General features: G+C 42.2%; 1 protein-coding gene across 1 annotated transcript in view; it reads right to left on the bottom strand.

The window, feature by feature from the left end:
* Nucleotides 1-10,895: 10,895 nt before the first annotated feature.
* Nucleotides 10,896-21,881, bottom strand: part of KIAA1210 (KIAA1210 ortholog) — a 42,349-nt gene continuing 31,363 nt past the window's right edge. Inside the window, exons 7-12 of the mRNA XM_064158925.1 lie at nt 20,820-21,032; nt 19,658-19,760; nt 16,847-18,442; nt 15,925-16,076; nt 14,968-15,073; nt 10,896-11,429 (exon numbers count right to left, since the gene is read on the bottom strand). Of these exons, the coding sequence (XP_064014995.1) occupies nt 11,257-11,429; nt 14,968-15,073; nt 15,925-16,076; nt 16,847-18,442; nt 19,658-19,760; nt 20,820-21,032 (2,343 nt within the window). The 3' untranslated portion in view covers nt 10,896-11,256. The remainder of the gene's footprint in view (nt 11,430-14,967; nt 15,074-15,924; nt 16,077-16,846; nt 18,443-19,657; nt 19,761-20,819; nt 21,033-21,881) is intronic.

Genomic DNA, 21,881 nt, shown 5'->3' with positions numbered 1-21,881 from the left:
GACAACAGAGGGGGAAAAAAGAAATTAGTTTGATGATCTCAGAAACAGAGTTGTCTTTTTAGCAAGGGATTAATATTGCTTTCAAACATGGTCAATCCCTACCCCACTGAATACCAGTTTTGCAAACTTGACTATCAGCTTCACCAGTTAAAAAAAAAATGTCCAAAATGTTGCTACTATTTATTATTAAACACAAACAGATTAATTAAAGTCAGAATGTCAGGCTTGTGCTATTGTATGATTACATGTTGACAGTAACAGCTATTCTGCTATTAGGCTGGATATTGACAGACCAAGTCCAGAAGGAACACAGTTTATAAGAGGTAGAAAACTGCACAGGCTTAAAAATAGAAACAATCCTCCAAATGTGCCATGGTCTAGCCTTGAGCTCTGTGGTAAAGGGTTAGACTTGATCTATGAGGTCTCTTCCAACCTTGGTGATACTGTGAAATATCCTCAAGCTATGAGGGAGCTCAAATCCTGAGCTGGACCAGAGTAGTGCATCTGAATTACAGAACCAAGTTCTTAACTTATATAAATGCTGAACTCTGGAGAAGCTTATAAGGAGCTCACAATGTAGCTTTCTATCTTGAGTCCACCATCAATGTAAACATAAAAGAAGATGCTGTGAATGACAGTGTGCCATGCTTTGCAGGGAGATGCTTACTCTGCTTTCTCTCAGAGCCAGGTGGATGTCAGTTCTGACTTAAAAGCCATTATGCCACAGGCACTGCATTGTATCAGCAAAGCTGTACAACAGGTGACACACGGTGACACCCAGAGTGGTGCCAACTCACATTCTCACAGCTTTGAACATGAACTGGCTCAGCTGTGCTTGGCCTGTGAAATAGAATCATAGAATGATTTAGGTTGGAAAAGACCTTTAAGATCATCAAGCCCAACCACAAACCTAACACTAAGAAGTCTACCACTAAACCATGTTCCTCATCACCACATCTGTATGTCTTTTAAATACCTTCAGAGATGACGACTCATCACTTTTCTGGGCAGGATGTTTCAATGCTTGACAATCCTATCAGTCACGAACAGCCAGAAATTCTTCCTAACACCCAACCTAAACCTTCTCTTACATAACCTGAGGCTACTTCCTTTTGTCCTATCACTTGCTTCTTGGGAAACAAGATCAACATGCACTTTGCTACAACCTCCTTTCAGGTAGCTGTAGAGACCAATGAGGTCTCCTTCCTTTTCTCCAGGTTAAACAATCCAAGTTCCCTCCTCGTAAAACTTGCTCCTCGTAAAACTTGCTCTCTAGACCCTCCACTAGCTTTGTTGCTCTGGTTTGTCCTGGTTTGGGCTAGAACAGAACTAATTCTCTCCAGTGATCTTACTTTTCAGCTCAGTCTCTCCTAAGCAGCTGCATTCTCTGGAGTTTTCAGCATGTTTTCAGAGTGTCTGTTCTAGCTGTGATAACGCTGATGTTTGCAGTTCATACCAAGGACTGAGGTGCTGACCAAGATCACTGATGAATCTTATCTGTCACCCTGGGGGAGTGCAGTATTAAAGCCCTCACCCTGGGGGGAGCAGCAGACAGTTCAAGTGACCCTCAGCTGACCAACAAGGGATTCTCTCTCCTTTATTCCCTTTGTCTGCTCCTTTGGGAAGGGAGAGTAGTTCATACAAAGTTTGTCATGTACTGGCTAGCCCAGCCCTGACCCTTAGCATTTGGACACTCTCCAGCACCTCAATAACTTTCTTGTAGTGAGGGACACAAAACTGAACCCAATATTTGAGATGCAGCCTCACCAGTGCTGAGTACAGAGGCACAATCACTTTATGGTCTGGTTGGTCACACCATTTCTGATGTAAGTCACAATGCTGACGGCCTTTTTGGCCACCTGGACACACTGCTAGTTCATATTCAGTCCACTGCCAAACAGGACCTCAGTGTCCTTTTCCTCCATGCAGCTTTCCAGCCACTCTGCCCCAAGCCTGAGGTTGTTGCGACCTAAGTGGAGAACCTGCCACTTGGCCTAGTTAAACCTCATACAATTGGTCTCACAGTTGATTCAGCCAGTCCAGATCCCTCTGTAAAGCATTCCAACCCTCCAGCAGATCTACACTCCCTACCAACTTGGCATCACATGCAAACCTGTTGGGGATGCCACAATCCCCTCATCTAGATCACTGACAATCATAGATCACTGGCCCCAGTGCTGAGCCCTAGGCAATGCCACTTACAAGCTGGATTTAACTCCATTCACCATAATCATTTGGGCCCAGACATTCAGCCAACTTTTTATCCAGCAAAGAGTATTCCTGTCCAAGCCATGAGCAACTAGGAGGATGCTGTGGGAAAGAGTGTGAAAAGCTTTACCAAAGTCCAGGTACACAGTGTCTCCTTCATCAGCTAAGCAGGTCACCTTGTCATAGAAGGAGATCAAATTAGCCAAGCAAGACCTGCCTTTCATGAACACATGCTGACTGGGCCTGATCACCCATTTGGTGAGGTAGTCTATCACTGACCCCCACCATGATGATGTCCACCTCATTGGCCTTCCCCCTGCCTCTCACCCACAGACACTCAACCCTATCTCCACCACTGTCACGCTCTAGACAACCAAACCACTCTGTAACTTCAGTGTAGTTCCAGCAAAGCTAGGAGGAGACTTGACCCCAAGTATTTACTGAGACTTATTTCTGAGCAGCACAGGAACAAAAAGGCCCACTTAGAATCTTATTCATACTGAACTAATTCCATTGGCTTTAGTAGATTTGTTGCTGACTGACAGAGCTGTTCCTGAGATCTGAAGGAAAGCCCAACGCACCACTTAGCACTGCAGTTCCTGTTCTTTTACATTTCTTTGGAAATTTGCATGAAGTCTGTTGTCATTTAAGTCATTCCGGGAAAGAAACACATCTTTGCTGCAGGACTGTAGTTACAGACTCACCGTACTAATAAAAACACCTGCAAAAGTCTAGCAAAAGCATTAGTTCTGTTTGGAAAAAGGTCAGGTTTATCTGCCCAGTCAGTACAAAAGTGTGTGCAGGCTTCTACAATCCCCGTTATTAAACAGAGAGAGAAGACTGACAAGCTGCCTGTCCAGGGCACAGAAATCAGCTGTCCCAGCAGCTCTGGCTCTGCACACCGCCAGCATTGCTGGCTCAACTTCTTTCACGTGGTAAAAAGGTACAAGAAATTAATTTTGAAGACCACGTTATTATGCAATGGCCTTGGTTACATCAGCAGAGCAAGGGAAACAGTAGGGGAGAGTAAATGTCAAGGCTCTGCGCCTGCGAGACGGCAGCTGCCCGCAGAGTGCCTGCAGGGAGCCGAGCCACTGATCTTGGCTGGGGAGAAGACGAGCAGCACCCAGGCAGCACAGCCACTGCCACCCCCCTGCAGCAGCTGAGCTCAAGACTGGCTCAGACACTACACCGATACTCACAGCAGCCTTCAGCACAGGGCTGGGGCTGAATGTGCCAGCCCCTGGCTCATCCCACTGCATCCCAGATGGGTTTCAGCACTGCTGGCCAGGGCAGAGAAGGTGAAGCAGGGAGGAGAACAGGCTCTGGCACACCTTAAGTTTAATTAATTATTCCTGGCAGTACAGCTGTATAATTTAAGTTTTGAGCCACTGCTTTCAAAGAAGAAAGCCATAAGAACAGCATGGAATAAACCAGTATCAACAAATCACATTCTTATTCGATTCCAGTCCATTCTAGTGACTTTGGTGAAGTTGCAGATGAGTTTGTTGCTACATCTGAACTGAAATATTGGGGCAAATTGGTGGCATGCAGTCATAAGGCCACCCGAGATGCACTAAACCCACTGAAGTAAATTCATTAAGTATACTATGAAAGACACCAGAGATCACATCTGGCAATAACTAGCAGCAGTTCACTCATCAGAATCCCCACGCTGAAGCTGCACAAACAGTTCTCTTGCTGTGTGGCAGTACTGCAGGATTTGGGCTTCGGTAAGTCATGCTCTGAAACCATTACATAAATAGCAAGTAGAAAGTGACATTGATTCTTCCAGCAGTTCAAAAGCAATGTACATATTCCAAACTATTATTCTACCACAGTGTGCAATACTTCTCACAGATAAAGCTCTTGTTTTACAAGCAACATAAAGTAAGGAGATAGTTTTACAAGGGTCATAACACTAAGAGTGCTTAGGTAATAAATTGTTCTGTCAAAATAGAGGAAAAAATCAAACCCAAACACATAAAATGAGGCTCTGTCCTTATTTCCTTTCATGCAAGCACAGATCAGGTTACTCATCTTCAGGTAGAACTCTCTTTATCAACTAAATGCTTCACTAAAGCAGACATGTATCCTTCCTCTTCGAAATACAGATGGTTCAGGATGGAAACTGAGTAAATGCCTCTTGTTTTTAAAACAGAGCTCTAGTTTAACGTAGATAAATCCTAATTTGTAAGTCTGTCACAGAAAAGTCACTTGATTTTAGCCCTATACAAAGAAAACTTTCTCAACCCACAAAGTCCAATGAACTTGTCTTCATCCCACATGCACAAGCAGTAAAATACTGCACCTTGGGGGGCCACATTCGCCCTCCACTGCTTCTCTGTGGCTGTCACTCCATTTGCCCATGTCACCAGTGACGTAGGTATTTAGCACAACAGGAGCAATGCACTTGCCAGAAGCCAGCCAAAAACATCTCCTCCTGCTTTATTAGCTCTCAACAGCGCAGATGACATCATTAGCAAAGGCTGCTGCATGTCATTTAAACACTATGGAAACACAACACTGCCCCAGGGCTTCAACCTTTTCCCATACATTGCTGCAGCTGTTACAATGTGTAGCAGCTGCTGTGTCACTTGGAAAAAGTTATCTGGATGCCACAGAAACGTAGGCCTGAGCAATGTGGAAAGCTCCTCATTTTAATGCAGTTAGCCTCACCCTTCTGTGCTGGAAAAATACCTGCAAATATGAACTAATCTGGAGCCATGAATGGCGTTAACAGGGAAAATGTAATGAAGTATTATCTTAACAAAGCAGAACAAGGCAGTGATGCTAGCATTGATAGGTCTGTCATCTTGATTTGTCATCAGAGTCCTGTAACATATGGCTGAGTACAAAACAGGCTAAGTAAAAAGTGGTTTTGAGCTCACAAACAAGAAGTCAGATTGCTTAGAGAGAGAAGTTATGGGGTTTCTTAATAGAGCTGTTCTGAGGCAGGTAGAAGAAAGGCTGGAATGGGAGTTTCAGGTATCAAATAACCTTTTCCACGTAGGTTATTTATGCCAATCAGTCACTTCTTGCTGCCTTTTCTACATGATACAAAAGTATATCAATGAAATACTCCAAATCTTAGCCATTTTCATACCCATTTCTTGTTTAGTGACCAACTTGGTTTAGAGTTCGGTCTACAAACTGACAACAAGTAATCCTGTTTAGATAATCTGCCACTGGATTTTTCCTCTTTTAACTGCCTCTGAAAAATAAAAAGCTATTAAAATAGCTTATTTTTAAATCTCTCCTAGCACAATAAGAATAATAATAGCATCTCACATTTTCCACAGCACATAATCTGCCCCTGAAGTCAGAGGAAGCTGATAAACTTTAGCTTAGCTCAATTCTGAGAATCTGCATACAGAAGTTCCATTTAAAGCCTTGCACTGCTGTAAACTTCAGCAGTGGGTCCAAACAAACTTTGATTTGCACAGTGTGGTTCAGAATGAGGAATAAAGTCTGGTAGCAAAGCATTGCCTCTCCTGGCCCAAGTAAAGTGGAAATGTATGGGATGCACCAAAGCAAAGAAGAGAAGCAGCTGTGGATGGCAGTGGGTATCTCTGATGTATTTATGTTTACAAGAACATAGAAAGTTCTGCTTTCTCATCTTCAGAGAGAGGAGATGCATGAAGAAGGTGAGCTGTTTAAAGGCCCCTTTAGAATCACAGAATCATTTAGGTTGGAAAATATCTTTAAGATCATCAAGTCCAACCCTTAACATAGTACTGCTAAGCAAACCATGTCCTAAGCACGGTATCTATGTGTCTTTTAAATCCAGAGATGGTGACTAAACCACTTCCTTGGGCAGCCCATTCCAATGCTTGACAACCCTTTCAGTGAAGAATTTTTTCCTAATGTCTAATCTAAACCTTCCCTGTCACAACTTGAGGCCATTTCCTCTTGTCCTATTGTTTGTTATTTGAGAAAAGAAACCAACACCTACCTTGCTATAGTCTCCTTTCAGGCAGCTGTAAAGAGCAAAGAAGTCTGCCCTCAGCCTCCTTTTCTCCAAGCCTAATGACCCCAGTTCCCTCCACCACTCCTCTTAAGATTTGATCTCTAGACCCTTCACCAGCTTCACTGCCCTTCTCTGGACAGCCCTTCTTGCAGTGAGGGGTCCAAAACTGAACCCAGTATTTGAGATGCTGCTTCACCAGTGCTGAGTGTAGGGGGATGACCACTTCTATGGTCCTGTTGGCCACACCATTATTGATAGAAGCCAGAATGCCATTTGCCTTCTTGGTCACTTGGGCACACTGCTGGCTCACATGCAGCCAGCTGTCAACCAAGACCTCTAGGTTATTTTCTGATGGGCAGCTTTCCAGCCATTCTTCCCCTGTACCTGCAATACCTTTCCTTGGGCTTAGACACATCCCACTCCATACTCAGTGACTTGAGTAATTTGCATTGTACAGAGAAAAGCAAGAGTTAGGGGGGGGGGGGAAAGTAATTTGAATTGTAACTTCACTCTAAGCCTTTTGTTTCTCAGCCTGAACTGTCACTCTTCCCTAGTCACTCACTTTAATCCAGTCATACTCCTTCATCCTTCCAGGTGGAAGTACTTGAGCAACCTTTTTGTTCTGGGCATATGCATGGCTTTATGTTCCAAGTTCATAATTTACAGGTTATTTCTCCTGCCTACTTATAGAAAAGACACTAAAAAACATTTTTTATGCAAAACAGAGGTTTCAGTCAACCTCTGTACCAAGAGCTAAGCCAGACTGTAACAAGAGCCTGTAACAAATATTGACACTTTGGGTGCAATACTTCCTGACAGCATAGAACACACAGAATGCAACTACAGCAAAAAATCAAGGTCAGAAGCCTAAAGAGATGCTCAGATTCCCCAAACACGAGAGGTTCCACAGCATCAGTACTGTTTTGCCAACACTTATAACCAGGATAAATCTGTAACAAAAACATAGGTAGGCTAACACACACTAGAGAAAAAGACAGAGAGAAATGTTTGCCTTATTTATTAGGCTGCTAATCATATCTCATTACCGGTATCCTTCAGATGTATTAACTTCCAGTAGCAATTCTGAAGGACATCTTCACATGCTAATATCTTTCCTGTATTGATCTCAAAAGCACTTAACAGAACAGGTGGCACAAACTCAGGAATTACAGCTTTTATAAGCAGAAAGCTTCTACTGCAATACTTCAAAACAAACTGCTTTGAATGTTTTAGAGTGCAGCACTTAAAAAGACACAATGTAATATTAGTTAGGGGTGTCCTCTCTATCCAAACTTTTAACATGAAAAGATCTAGTGTTTAGTGTTTTAAATATTCTATTCTAAGATTTGCTTCCAAGTATAGTATTTGAAATGAGTACTGGTTCCTCAGTTATATCTGAATTCTAGAATTCTCTCTTTGCATCTATTTAAGGAGATGTGTACAAAAGATTCTCACAATGAAAGTGTTGCCAGAATTGTGCCAAAGCAGAGGTATGTAACTTTGGAAACTTAAGAGTCTTTTTCCACATTCTCTCTTGCCCATAAAGCCACTTAATTACAAGTAGAGACCCTGCTGGATGATACCATATTCTCTTTTAGCTCAAGTCTTTACAGCTCACTGTTACAGCAAAAGGAATTTCCTTTATCTACAGCTAGGTGCACAGCAACTAGCTGTTTGTTTCTCTAATCTCTTCTGTAAAATCACCAGATTCTACATCTGGCTGGGATGAAGACCAATGTCTAGTCAGGCAGCAGATGTTCTAAGAACTGAAATGCCAAACTGCAATGCTCTTTTTGAACACATTCATGTTCTTTTCCAGCATGGCTCTGCTACAGGACTGAATTCAACATGTAACCTACCTTTCTGCATTCGTTGCCAATTCTCAAGGAGTTTCTGGTAACATCAAGGCAAAGTTTTTTTCCTCAATATTTTATAGCTTCAAATCCACAGAATTACAAATAGAAATGCACCTCTCTTTCAGAATTCTAATAGAATAATGCATAATCCTCCGCATTAATGAAAGCATCCATGCTCCTCACTGTAGCAGTGCACTTACAAAGGGATACTGAGATGTGCTTTCTCTAACGCTGAGAACCCTCCTGCACTCCTCGGGGATGGCACCAGCACCCTCTGCTGTCACACAGCAGCACCAAAACCCCAATTCGCTGCACTGGGCACAGAGCATTTCAGGGACGGCTTGCCACAAACTCAAGATCCTAAGCTGTAAAGCATTCTACAGTGAACTTTGCACTTCGAGACAACTTATTTTCAAAGACAGTGACTGTACCTAGAAATAACCGCCCAGAATGAGCTTATTGCATCAGCTACTTGCACTGATCAGCCACCTAAAACCCACACTAGGATAACAAAACCAAGGTTGTGCTAATAGAGATACCAGCTTCCAAAAATGCACCAATAAATCACCAGTTTTTCAATGTGTATCTTAAAACTCCAGCTTCTAAGCTCTTGTGATTACATGAGACTCAGTTTCAATTTTTGTTGTCTTGGTTGCAGAGAGAAACTTGAAAACACTCATTTCAGAAAGCCAGAAGGCAATTTCAAATGTAACATCAAAAGCTTCTCTGGTGTTTTCCTTCTTTTTTGAAAGCAACCCCAAACTGTCTCGTGGCAGCTGGCTAGCAGTACCAAACCACATCCAGACTAGTATTTACAAGGCTTCTTGCAACCACAAGTGTTAACATTCAGGCCAACCTTGTACTGAAGGAGCAATAACTCCAGAACAAAAGGAGAGTCACCAGGCCCCGGGTGATGTTTTGAACTTTTAAGCAGCTAGACTGAGAAAAGCTTGTTGATCTGACCAGCTGTGTCTATCAGACACAAAATCATCTCAAAACAAGATCTGTGCAGGATACCCATATAGAGAGTGTATACTGATCAAAGATCTGGTTTTTATTTTCTCCTTAATGAATGAGGGCTATCCATCACTCTTCTTTGCTCAAGAATTGGATCATCTTCACTGGCAACAGCATTCAACCATAAAACAAACATGGAAATGGAATACAAAAGGGGTTCCTTCAAGATAAGGAATACAAAACCATATACACATACTAAACGTAAAAGACAGAAACAACATTAAGATCAAAAGGAAACACAAGGAAAGAGATTATAGTGTCACTTGCAGTACTTTGGGTGAAGGATCACAATCCATGCTACAAAGAGAGTTTGCTCAATATAGAAGTGCATGTATTTTACAGAGGGTCAGAAAGCTTCTGAAGAGATGGCAGCTGTACAAAACATCAGGGATCAAAGCTGGCTATGTTCATTTACATTACACTCAAAGTAATGCAAATGTTCCTCTTCTTTGCAAGAGAAGATATGCTTCCTAAAATAGAGAAAAGCAAGTAGCAAAATATGTGTGGATTACCAAGTCAACGTGTAACTTTTACTCTTTCTGGTATTAGTACAAAAGAGACAGTACCTATAGGTTCAGTGAGCCTACTTGGGTGAGTCATTTTTCACCTATATAAAAAAAAATTAAAATCACAGTCTAGCTCCTAATTAATACTGTTTTCAAATTGCAAGAGCTGCACATCAAGTTCAGACCAAGACTGGAAGATTAAAGTCTTGCTTGAGCTGATCTGAAACTAAATATTTTGTTTTGCAGTTAATCCTACAAACAAATAATACTCTCCTTAAAAATACTGACCAACTTTCCAGCTAAAAGCTATCCATCAGCCAAGTCAGCCTTCAAATTCTGCACTGACTGTAAACAAAAACAACATAAATGTGCAATGCTGCAAAAACTACAAAGGACCATGAAGTGCCACTGCCACTTAAGCCACTAATATAATTTTACAAACCTTCTTTCTCATATGTCTGCTTCCTTCAATAGCAAAACTTCTGTCAGCTTAAGTAACTGCAAGGCCAGGCCCTGAGAGAATAATCCTTTCCCAGCTGCACATTCTTAGACTGATGTTTAGTTACCGGTTACAGACTGATGAAGCAAGCAGGAAAGCAGATGCCCCTTTCACCACTAACATTAAATACAACTGCCTAAACACACATTCAGATGAATGTGGAGAGTAGAGTGGTATTTGTTGAAAATCAAAAGCCAGCTTCTAGGTAGCAAATATTTCCTATGCTCAACACACTCTTTAAAGAGAGACAATTTGCTGAGAAATCTCACAAAAAAGAAATCACTGCTTTCCAATATGAAAGATAGATTTATTTCCTTCCTTCCTTCCTTCCTTCCTTCCTTCCTTCCTTCCTTCCTTCCTTCCTTCCTTCCTTCCTTCCTTCCTTCCTTCCTTCCTTCCTTCCTTCCTTCCTTCCTTCCTTCCTTCCTTTCTTGTCTTTCTTTCTTTTCTTTCTTTCTTTTCTTTTCTTTTCTTTCTTTCTTTCTTCCTTCCTTCCTTCTTTCTCTCTTTCTGGTAGAATGCCTAAATTATCTCAGACTTCCAAAGGCATAACCAAAAGCAGAGTATATGCTAGAGTGTGGTGGTCTTCCAGTGCATGGGAGAGAAGAGGTGTGTGGCCTTGGGCCATTCCAGCAGGCATCAATAATCAAAGCACAAGACCCAGAGCGCTGTGACTTCAAAGCACTCAAAAATCCAGAATTATTGCCACTCACAAAGCTGTTTGGATCTTACAGCTATCACAAAACAGACCCATTAGCAATCAGAAGCAAAGCCAGGCTGCCCGTCTCAGAGCATTAGAGAGAGAAGTGCGATGACATCAATGCCCATGAGTCATGATGTGTCAGTGCCCAGCATTATTTTATAGCATACATTAATTTCCTAGTCAAAGCCACATTGCTCAAAAATACTGTACAGTCTGCAGAAACTTTAAAAACATATTTTGTAAGGGAAATGTTTTAAAAGCCTGAGGCATGTCTTCTTAAATCATCCCTGTCAGATGTATAAGGATGTAACAAACTGATCAAGTTTTCCTAGGATTTAGTAGTAGGAAATGCATTTCTTCATTGCGCATTTACACACAATAGTCTGATCAAAAGTTTTAAGGCTCTTAAGTCTCAAAAAGATGGTCACAGTAAAGAAGGGATTAAATGGAGTTAACGCAGCTATTGGCAGTAAAAAGAAGGATGCTCGTGTCATTTGCTATTGTACAATCTGGGGCATTTCACTCCATGCTTTGGCTTTCTTCTTGGCCAGGGATAGCCAGGGTGGTTCAGCAGAGCTGCATGGTGTCATTGGCAGGTTAGAGGAGTATCTTGCTTCCTTTTCAACAGCAGGAATCACAGATGCTTCCTGAGCAACAGATCCAACTTTACCTGCCAACAAGAAGATATCCATCACATATCAGAAGGCTGGAAAGTTAAAAACTTGGTTTCTGCCAAAAGTATTTCCTTCTCTCTAAAGCAATTGTTTTACAGCACAGAATGTTTCTGACTCCAAAATAAGTCAGAGGAACTGTTAAACTGGATATGGCTAGCACTGCCTGGTCCAGCTACAACAATGGTGAGGACTAGCTACTGCAGTGGAAAAACTGACACTAAGATGTTAGTGAGTAATGTGCCCATAAAAGAATCATTCTCGAGTGTCTAAGCCCTGATAAATGCAGGAGCTCTTCAAAATTCTTCAAGAACATGGAGACTACAGCCGTGGGTATTTTGATAATTCATATTCTTGGCTAGCTCATTTCTTAATCTTTCTAAACTCTTAATTTCCATGACAGTGCACAGCAAGGATTTCCATGGGCCTATTCTGCTCTGTGAGTACAGGAAAATCTAGGAATATGACTCCTGAGTATGAAGGAAAATGGAAGCAAAATATCTGCAGGATCAACTCAGGCTTGCTGTGGGCTGACAAGTAACTGGTCTCTGCTTTTCAGCACTGAAAAAATCTTATGAGATTTTTTTTAGTCTTCACTGCTGGCACAAATATTGCTCCAAGTGATATTGTTAAATACTAGGTAGGGGTCAAACCAGTGCTTTATGGTCTTAGACTTGTAATCCAAGAAGGCGAGATTCTGGTAGGGTTAGGTGTCCCTCTTCATACAGCCTAACACAAGCCTGTCGTCCTCACAAAGGATGGAGGAATACAGATAACACTCCTTGTATCAATTTGAGTTACTGTTTAGGAAAGGCTGCCTCCATCCATCTTGTTTGAAAACTTTCAAGATGAGTATCTTCAGAGAGATAGCCAGGAAAAGGTCTTCACAGAACGCAGCTGTGAAGGGACGCAGCCCTTATTTCTCAAGACATGGTTCGCAAGTCTTTTGGCATCATTGTCTCTGCACCCATTTCAACGCAGGCAGCTCCTCATTATGTGTGTGAGTCAAACTGAGAAAAATCAAACTTCTCCTCATACTTGATTAGACTGTGTGTGCTGTGTGGCAGGCAGGTGCTGTGCTCCAGCACAAGAACAGAGGCCACATGGGGACTTAAGCAATGTTAAGTACAAGAAGCTTGATCTTGCTTGCACTGAAATCGATGGAAAACATTCATCAGCTCCATCAATCCCACTCCAGAGGAATGCTAAAGAAGTTCTGTATTTCCACTCAGGTAGCCTCTGGTTTTTGGTGGTTCTTACAGCAGGCAAGCTATACTTACAGGTACTGCAGGAAGTCTGCTATCCATTAAAAAGAGACTGAAGCTCTAGATACAGAGGTGTCTGAGGTGATGGAAAAGTGTAAGTGTTACTGACATTTTGATTTTGGAAATTAATTTTCCCATGTTAGGACACTTCCTTCTTTGTAATAAGCAAAAGGGACTCGAATGTCCATTGTGCACTCTCAACAGCACAAAGTAAAGCAAAACTCCAAACAGTGGCTCACTCCTACTTGAGGGAACGCAGGCTTTGGGATAAACCTCACCATAGTTAGGGTGAAGAAAGAGAGAGAAGAGGCTATTTAAGTAGCCTTCCTTTGGTTATGACACGAACCTCCACAGAGCAGTAACAAAACATCCACACTCAGTAAAGAGATCTGATTTCTTGGAATCCTCTCCAACCTTATCTGACCTTGAGCTGTCCTGGCTCAGGCTGCTGTGTGCAGGATGTATGCATTGCGCACAAAACCTCAATCATCCATCAAGAAAACTGCTAACAGCTAACATAAGCCAAAAAGCACAAACCAAATTAGTAACTCCTCTTGATATTAAATCGTCATCCTTTTCACCACCAGCACCTTCATCTAAACAAACTGCTGGCTGAGCTAATGGGAACCAAATCAGTGGAGAGTTTACATCTGGGAATCTCAATTTCCTACTCACGAGCTAACAGTACTGAACATTTCCTAAACGACAGGGCATGGGTTTCTGAGTAGCAAAGGAACAGTGTTTTCCTTACACATCAGCACTGGTCAGAGCAATTTATGATATTCAAAAGGTGGAACAGTAGCATATACCTATAACTGCTGTCCCTGCAGGGGAGGAAACAGTCACTGGATGGCAGGAAACCAGGTCAGTCCTTGGGAAGGGGAGATGAAGAAAAACATAATTCTGCTACAAGGACCACAAGTTGTGTATGTTCTAGCAGATGAGAAGTAGTGTACTTTGTGGGCTTCTGAAGGTTAGATGAGTCAACACTAGAAATGTAATCTGTTTGTGTCGGTCTCTCAAAGGAAGATCTTCTAATCTGAGCAAAAGTCTTGGCCTGTTTGTGTTTCATCTCTCAGTTTGCACTTAAAACCTTAAGATGAAGCAGGTCTGCAACAGAATCTTTTAAAAAAGCTATTATATTTTAACTACACAGAGTTAGGCTGGCACCTGACATCACAGCCTCTGTGTTAATGCATATCCTCAGCTGTCCAGCTGCCTGTAGTAAGGGAGAAAGTTTATTTTGTAGGACCTGTAGATTCAAAACTGGGTAAAAGCTCTATAAGCAATTTCTATGGGGAGCAGGCACAAAGGTACCCCCTAATGTCTCCAGTACAATGACTGGATGCTGGTCAAGTGCCTGCACTCCCCCTAGACAGAATGGAAAAGCCACAGCTCTGACACAGTGGGGTATTTCTTGTCCTCTTAAGCTGTATCTGAAATCAATAGCTTTCAGCAAGCACAATATACTTTTACAGCTGCAGGGCTGCTTTATCTGTATCTAGCTGGAGCATGTCTCTGAGGTTTGGCATCACACTGAGTAATCAGGGAAGGATAAACTGCAGCCCAGCAGTAGTGCTGGAAGAGGTATGTGAGTCATGATGTCTGACTCACACTCCTCCCATGCATCTTTCTTATAGAGAATCACAGCTAACAGGGCAGGAGAGGGGCCATTGAGCCTCTGTGCTAACCTGAGGGTGGAACTGACTCTGTCCAAATTACTCTTGATACATGTTTATCTATTAAACATATCCAGCAATATAAACTGCACACACTCTGTAAGCAGCCTATGGTACTCCACACTTCACCACTCACTGTTAGGTAAGTTTAAGTTAAGCTTCCTCTGGTGCACTTTAAGCTCATACAAGGCATAAACACTAGTCTGGTCCTCTGCAGCACACTCAGTTGTCTTGTCTAGACTAAATAACTCCACTCCCACCAGTATTTCCTGGCTGACTGGAGGTCTAGAAGACCTGACCTTTTTGGCTGTTCTTTTCTGGAAACTCTCCAAATTCAAACACTGTTCTTTAGTATTGACCTTTGCCAGTAATAAATCACCATACTGTTTATATGCCATTCCATGAACTGAGAGCAGAGTTCCTCATTTGCTCTCTCTACCAAGTGAGCAAGTCAATACTTCAGTCTGAACAGACCTTATATGAAAGTGTGCTGTTTATCAGAAAGGTAGCTACCTCTTCCCACCACTTGCCACCCACACAACTTACTGGTGTAAACCATAGCTGCTATGAAAAGAGGTAAAGAAAGAGAATACCTGATGAAGCAGACACATTGTTTCTCATCTCTATTTTCTTGTCCTGAGATCTCAAGGTGGAAGGTGTATTCTTCTTCAGCGTGCTCTCTCTAGCACAGATCTTTTGCTACAGAAGGAGGAGAGAAGAAAAGAGTGCAACTATGAAATCTGTTAGCCACTGGCACTCATAAAGCTCATTCTGGAAACATCTTGGGGACATCCTGTAGAATCATCAAGGTTGGAAAATACCTTTAAGATAATCAAGTCCAAACATAACCCAGATACCATGACCACTAAACTACATCTACACACTTCTTGAACATCTCCAGAGATGGCGACCATGCCACCTTCCTGGTCAGCCTGTTCCAATGCCTAACTACTCTCTCAGTAAAGACATTTTTAACTTAACTTATGTCCAATCCAGACCGGCCCCAGCACAACACAGAGGGAGAAGGCAAGAGGGAAGACAGCTAGTAAAATACATGGTTACTTCACTTGCAGGCAAGTAATCCCCTCTCTCTTACAGATAAGGAATTGAAGGGCTTGTGAAAGATGCACAAAAAAGTTGTGGAAGACTCAGTGGAAAAGCCAAATTCTCCATACACAGCCTCCAGAGCAGAGAAGTGAATGTGGTCTGTAGGCCACTAACACTGAGGAAGCTAGTGCAACTCAAAGCAGCATTTGCTTACATCAATACACTCAGGGCAACTGGCAAGCCTTGAAAAGGCTCAGGTTCAAGTAGGGCTGCAGAACATAAAGGATGGTCCAGCTCTGAAACAAACCACTGTGACACTGTAGTCATGTATTTGCTCTCACGCATCACTTATCTGCCTCAACACATTTTAGAGGCCAGTCCTTAAAAATCTCTTCAGGTAGCACTCACAACATGAATCCCATGGGATACTGAACAGTTTGCAGAAGTACCCAGGTAATCTGGTGCAGGATTCACAGCCATGCAACATTACTTTGGTACTCTACCTCCTCTTGACACACGTTGGTTAAAGTTTTATCTTCAGCTTTATGTTCTTTGGCAAGAGGGTGGTCCTGGAAACCTTTCTGTTTGAGTTTTGCCATGGAGACCCAAGATGGTTCAGAGGAAGCAGTTTCCAAATGCAGAGGGGTGACTTTTTCTACAAAAGAAGCATTTTTGAAGTAGAGAAGGGATTTAGGTCAAGTGAGTGTAAAACCAGCATTTCATGTTTTAAATCCTTCAGCATCTGTAATACTCTTTGAACACCGTGAGATAAAATTACCTTCCCTGATGATTTTGTCCTCAGCAATAACTGCTTTTCTGTTTATTCTGGAGTTTTTGACCTGACTCTGCTTCCGTTTAAGTCAATGGCAGAACTCCCACTGAGATCACTGTGAACCGGATTTTGTCTTTGAAACAACATCCTTCTACTGTAGATTAAATGAGTGTGATAACTATCATTTTTTTCATGTAGGCAGTAAAACACAGGCTGCAATTTCATTTCTTAAGATATTTTAAATGAAGTAATTGCAGAAAAAGAAATAATCACACCTAATGCAACTCCTAATTAAAGTTTTGAACTGCTGCAGTATGGAAAATCAGCTACAAGACAGCAGCAAGCTTCAAAAAGCTGTGTCAAAACTCCAAATATATGCACAAGTAGGTCATACCAGAAATGTTTCAGAGCCCTTAAGCTATCACTCTGTTGTTGTTCTCCGTTATTCTTGCTGGAACACACCCCTCGTTAAGATAAGCCAAGAATTCTCTTGATTTGCCAAATCATCAAGCCAATTAAATTATGGCACTGACAAACACAAGGCTGAATTCGGTCCTCATCAAGAGGAGTTTTGATTTTGTTTGCCACTCTGCCAAGGTTCTTACACAATCACTGTTTTCCACAATGTTTGGATAAAAATAGAGCATAAATACCTGAAGGTTTATGACAACTTTGCTTCTTTGTCACTTCTTTTGATCTTGTTTTGGGAGATTTTTGATCTTCTAGGAGATCTGGTTTTTTACCAAATGATCTTGTGCTGACAGGAAGGCCTGGAGATGGCTTCCCAGTGCCCACCAATTTCTGATCTTCCTTGACTGAAGTAGAAGTAGTAGTGGGAATAGCTGAGGGGATCAGCTTTGGAGACTCAGCACGACTTTCAGTCTGGTATTTTAGTAAAGAAGATGTTCTCCTTAGTCTGACTCCAAAAGGGTTTTCAACATTTTGTGCTTCATTGTCAGCCCACTCCATAAAAGAACTCAAACGTAAATCACTGCCCTTACAATCTTGATCAAGTCTGTCTGAATTGGTCTTTGCTGATTCTTGGATGACTGCATCAAAATGTGTGTGTTCTTTTGTCATTCCTTCAAACAACTCTGGTCTTATAGGGGATGTTGGGGAACTTCTACTATAGGAATCTTCCTTTGAATTTGAACCCCCTGAGAGAGACCTTTGCCATGCTGGTGCAATGGTAAATCTGACTGGTTTGGCAGAAGCAGTCTTCAGTGGGCTTTTTACATTTTCATCTGCAGAGTGACTGTCTTCCACAGTTTTCCTGTGAGAAGCAGCCTTGCTTATCAGATAATCCTTACTGTCCTCATCAGAAGAGATATTACTCTTCAAGCCAGTCAAACTTGAAGAGGCAAGACATCCAATGGAAAGTTTGTCAGAAACACATGATGTGTTGGCCTGTGGGTTGCTTTGGTTACCTTTTGATGCAGAAACAGTTTCTGCTTTAAAACATACTTCCAGATTACTGGAAGGTAGCATGCAATCTGTTCCTGAGACAGAGGTATCAGTCTCTGTTTTTTTTCCTGCATTGCCTTTGGATGACTGAAGTCTCATTATTTCACAAGTTTCTTTGTCATTTTTCGTTAGTGAACCTTTTTCAGGCTTCAAAACAGTCACTGTCTTGATGTCAGAAGAAGACTCTGAATCAGTTACCATAACCTGAGAAGTTCTTGGTGGAGTATCTGATCTAGCATGGCTAGAATGACTCTCAATAGTACCTAAGCAGGTTTCTACTTTGTCAATAAACAGTGGATTCTCCTTTTCCTGGTCTTTGATGTTGAGGACCGCAGCATTTACTGAGGACCTTTCTGCAACATCTGCCAATCTATCCATACCCTCTGTTTCCACACCATTGTGAAACAAGTCAGCTGTGAGTATGTCTGGAAACACAGCAGCTTCTTCAATTTGCTGCAATTTGGGAAGTGGAGATACTTCAGTATTGGTATTTTGCTGATGTAATTGCAAATCCTCAGCAAACCTATCTGAACAGTATGACACTTTTGCACTGTGGTGTTCCTCCAGGTTCAGTGGAGAAGGCTCAGGCCTCAGAAGGCGTGCAGCTGCTTTAAAGTGATGGTCCATGTCTGGAAGACTCACATTCTCTTGCAGCAAAGCATGAGAGTCTTCTGCCACAAATGCAGAATCATGAGAGTCACAGCCACCACCAGTGGGATCTTTTACACTTGATGTCTCCTTAGAACTGCCTCCTTTTGCACAATATCCCACCTGGGCTGATAATCCTGTATCAGGAAAAGAGTGTACACTTAGAGGAGGTTACTATTCAGGCACCATTCACATCAGTAATTTATTCCTGATAGTACAGTCATTTAGTGTGAGTTCCCCATGTCTGGACACCCTTGTGTGACAAAGGCTCTTAAAAGCATATTTAGAAAGGGGCTGCCCAAATGGGAAGACTAATAAAGCTTTTAGTCTGATCATATCTAATCTCAGGAATGACTGCAAATTGTCTGCCTAAGGTGTACCAAATCAGCTGCTGATTATTTCTTTTCTGTGCTGTTTAGGTCTTTAATTTTTCTTTAGTTGCTGTTTAGTTGGTTTTGAGTTGTAAGACTACTATCCAGAGATCCACAGACATTGCTTTATGCCTAAAGAGGCTCTCTAGAACTATCTGGAGGATTTTCTGTATTTAAGCAGAATATCTCAGCATCTTCCTCCTGCAGCTCCAGTAGGACTGATACGTGACAGCATCACATCCTGAGCCTGTCCTGACAAGAAGGTGACAACATAATCACTACACCATAGCACTACCACCAGCTAGTGCATTTCTAATGTAGTGTTAAGGAGAAAAGTCTTTAATTTTGCTTTGGAGAAATTTAATTTCTATTTACTATTTCAATTATGTTAGCACTGCCAATTAGCTATTATTCAAATTATAAGATGGGAAGGTGGCAAACGAAGACCCAGTAAACACAAGCCAAATAAAGTCACACACACAGCAGATACAATGCTGAGGATAAGATTTTCTGAGGTTCAAGGAACTCAGATGCCCAGTCAATGAGATGTAGCCAATGGTGTAGCATAGATCCTGTGGGCTTTATGTAGAAGAGTTCAAGCACCCAAAGTAGCAATACATAAGTCTACATTACAGAATCACAGTATCACAGTATCACCAAGGTTGGAAGAGACCTCATAGATTATCGAGTCCAACCCTTTACCACAGAGCTCAAGGCTAGACCATGGCACCAAGTGCCACGTCCAATCCTGCCTTCAACAGCTCCAGGGACGGCGACTCCACCACCTCCCCGGGCAGCCCATTCCAGTGTCCAATGACTCTCTCAGGGAAGAACTTTCTCCTCACCTCCAGCCTAAATTTCCCCTGGCGTAGCTTGAGGCTGTGTCCTCTTGTTCTGGTGCTGGCCACCTGAGAGAAGAAAGCAACCTCCTCCTGGCCACAACCTCCCCTCAGGTAGTTGTAGACAGCAATAGGGTCTTACCTTCCCCATCACTTTTCTGCTGGCTGCTGTCAAGTAGTTCTGTTGATTTGCCTTTATTTTCTGGAGTTGCAGGAAGACATGTTTCATTTTCCAGCTGTTCCACCTAACAAGGTGCAGTAAGATCTTTTGATAAAGAATAATGCACAAACACTGTATTTTATACACATGCATCTTTATGAATATTCTAAACATAGATACAAAATCCACATCCTGGAATTTATCAACCCTGTGGGTAATCTTCCAGTTATGAACCTACAAATCATTCAGGTTGAAAAAGTCCAAGTCAGCCCATTGACTTCTCTTGAATCTGAAAGAGCCTGTGATTCACAAATTTTGAGTGAAGAAGGATGTTTTTAAGACATCACCAAAGCTGCACGGTAGCAGAGAACAGCCTAAATCAGAGATATTATCATCACTTCTGGTATCTCAATTAGCTTTTCTCCTTCAGCACTGTAGTTTTACCAGCTGCAGCACCAAGAAAATCCAGTAAAGATTCTGTAAATCTCAAGTTCCCATGAAAACCTCACTCTATATTGCACTCATCCAGAATTTCTCACCCCTGGCATCCCCTTTCTCAGGGCAGGGCAATTCTAACTCCACGGCAGATTTTCATGTCTAATCCTCCGATGGAGAGGAGAACACACAGTAGACAAGCATTATCCTGTATTTCTGTGACACACCAGCTCTGGTGAATTCAATCTTCACTATGTGTCTCCTAGGAGACAGGATGAGAAGCATCTCATCCTAATTTTTCCACACACAGAGCCATATTCCTTCCCAAAGACCTTCAGTCTTCCATCTGACATACAAAGAAGTTAAAGCCAATCTGAAATTGCTTGTAGAAGTGGACTTGGGCTGCTTTAAAACTGAAAACTAACTTTTCAAACAGGAATGATTTTAAAAATTAAGTGTAATCCGCAACATTTTTGGCTAAATAAAACCCAAAGTTCTACTTTTGTTCAGCTGCTATGATTGAAGATTTCTGAGTCTGTTTTGGTTAGTTGGTTGGTGTGTAATAGGTTGTTTCCCTTCTTCCAATGGAAGAACAAAAAATGCAAAGGGATATGGATAGGCAAAGAAAAAACCCCAATATTTTAAATGACAATTAAAAAATCACATCCATTTCCTTCTGTGCAGTGACTCCTTCCCAGAAAACACTTGCCTGAGGGATTTGCTGATTCTTGTTGGTGAAACCTTTCTGTCTCCGGGGGTTTATAGCGATCCTGTGCCTGGCTGCGGAGGTGTCCAAGCAGCCAAGGGGACTGGCAGGGATGGTGAAGTCAACGGGTAGGAAGCTGCTGCCTCGTGAGTTGTGGGCCCCCACAGTGGCAGAGGATGAAGGACTGATGGGCCTGGAGGAAGCTCCAGAAGGTATCTGTAAAACACAAACATGCCACTATATGTTTTGCTTGGCTTCCCCACATAGAATCACAGAATCAACCAGGTTGGAAGAAACCTCCAAGATCAGCCAGTCCAACCTAGCACCCAGCCCGAGCCAGTCAACCAGACCATGGCACTAAGTGCCTCATCCAGTCTTTTCTTGAACACCTCCAGGGATAGTGCCTCCACCACCTCCCTGGGCAGCCCATTCCAATGGGAAATCACTCTCTCTGTGAAGAACTTCCTTCTAACATCCAGCCTATACCTACCCTGGCACAACTTGAGACTGTCCCCCTTGTTCTATTGGTGGTTGCCTGGCACAAGAGGCCACCCCCCACCTGGCTACAATGTCCCTTCAGGTAGTTGTCTCCAAAACAACTCCTTTTCTAGCTCATTCCATTTCAGGAACCTGGAATGGCTGTATTTTTGGACATGAATTCTTACTTTAAAGGCACACCTAACGTCGTCTCTCCATAGAGCCTCACTTTGTCTTCTTCCCAGTTCCCACCTGAAAAACCATATGCAATATGCGTATGCACCAGCAGGAGGCACTGGTGCAGCTCTTTTAGCTGCCTTTTTATCCCAATAACGTGATCCATTGCAGGAACGTTATTAAAAAGCCACAGAAGCAGCATGGACACTTGCTCCTCATTACCTCTGCTTCTAAGAAAGCTACCACTGTACTTTTTCTCTTTTAATATCCACTCTCCCAGGAAAACCAAATGCTTCTCCAACAAGTACCCCAGACAGTGATGTGGATCTCACCCTTGCAGCAACACTGGTGAAGGGAACTGAACAGCAGTAACCTTAGATTACGCTATCAAAATAAAGGGTTTACAGAAGT

This window comes from Pogoniulus pusillus, chromosome 19 (assembly GCF_015220805.1).
Source record: "Pogoniulus pusillus isolate bPogPus1 chromosome 19, bPogPus1.pri, whole genome shotgun sequence".
Lineage (NCBI taxonomy): Eukaryota > Metazoa > Chordata > Aves > Piciformes > Lybiidae > Pogoniulus > Pogoniulus pusillus.
Note: the sequence above shows the minus strand (reverse complement) of the source record. Positions and strands in the feature narration are given on the sequence as shown.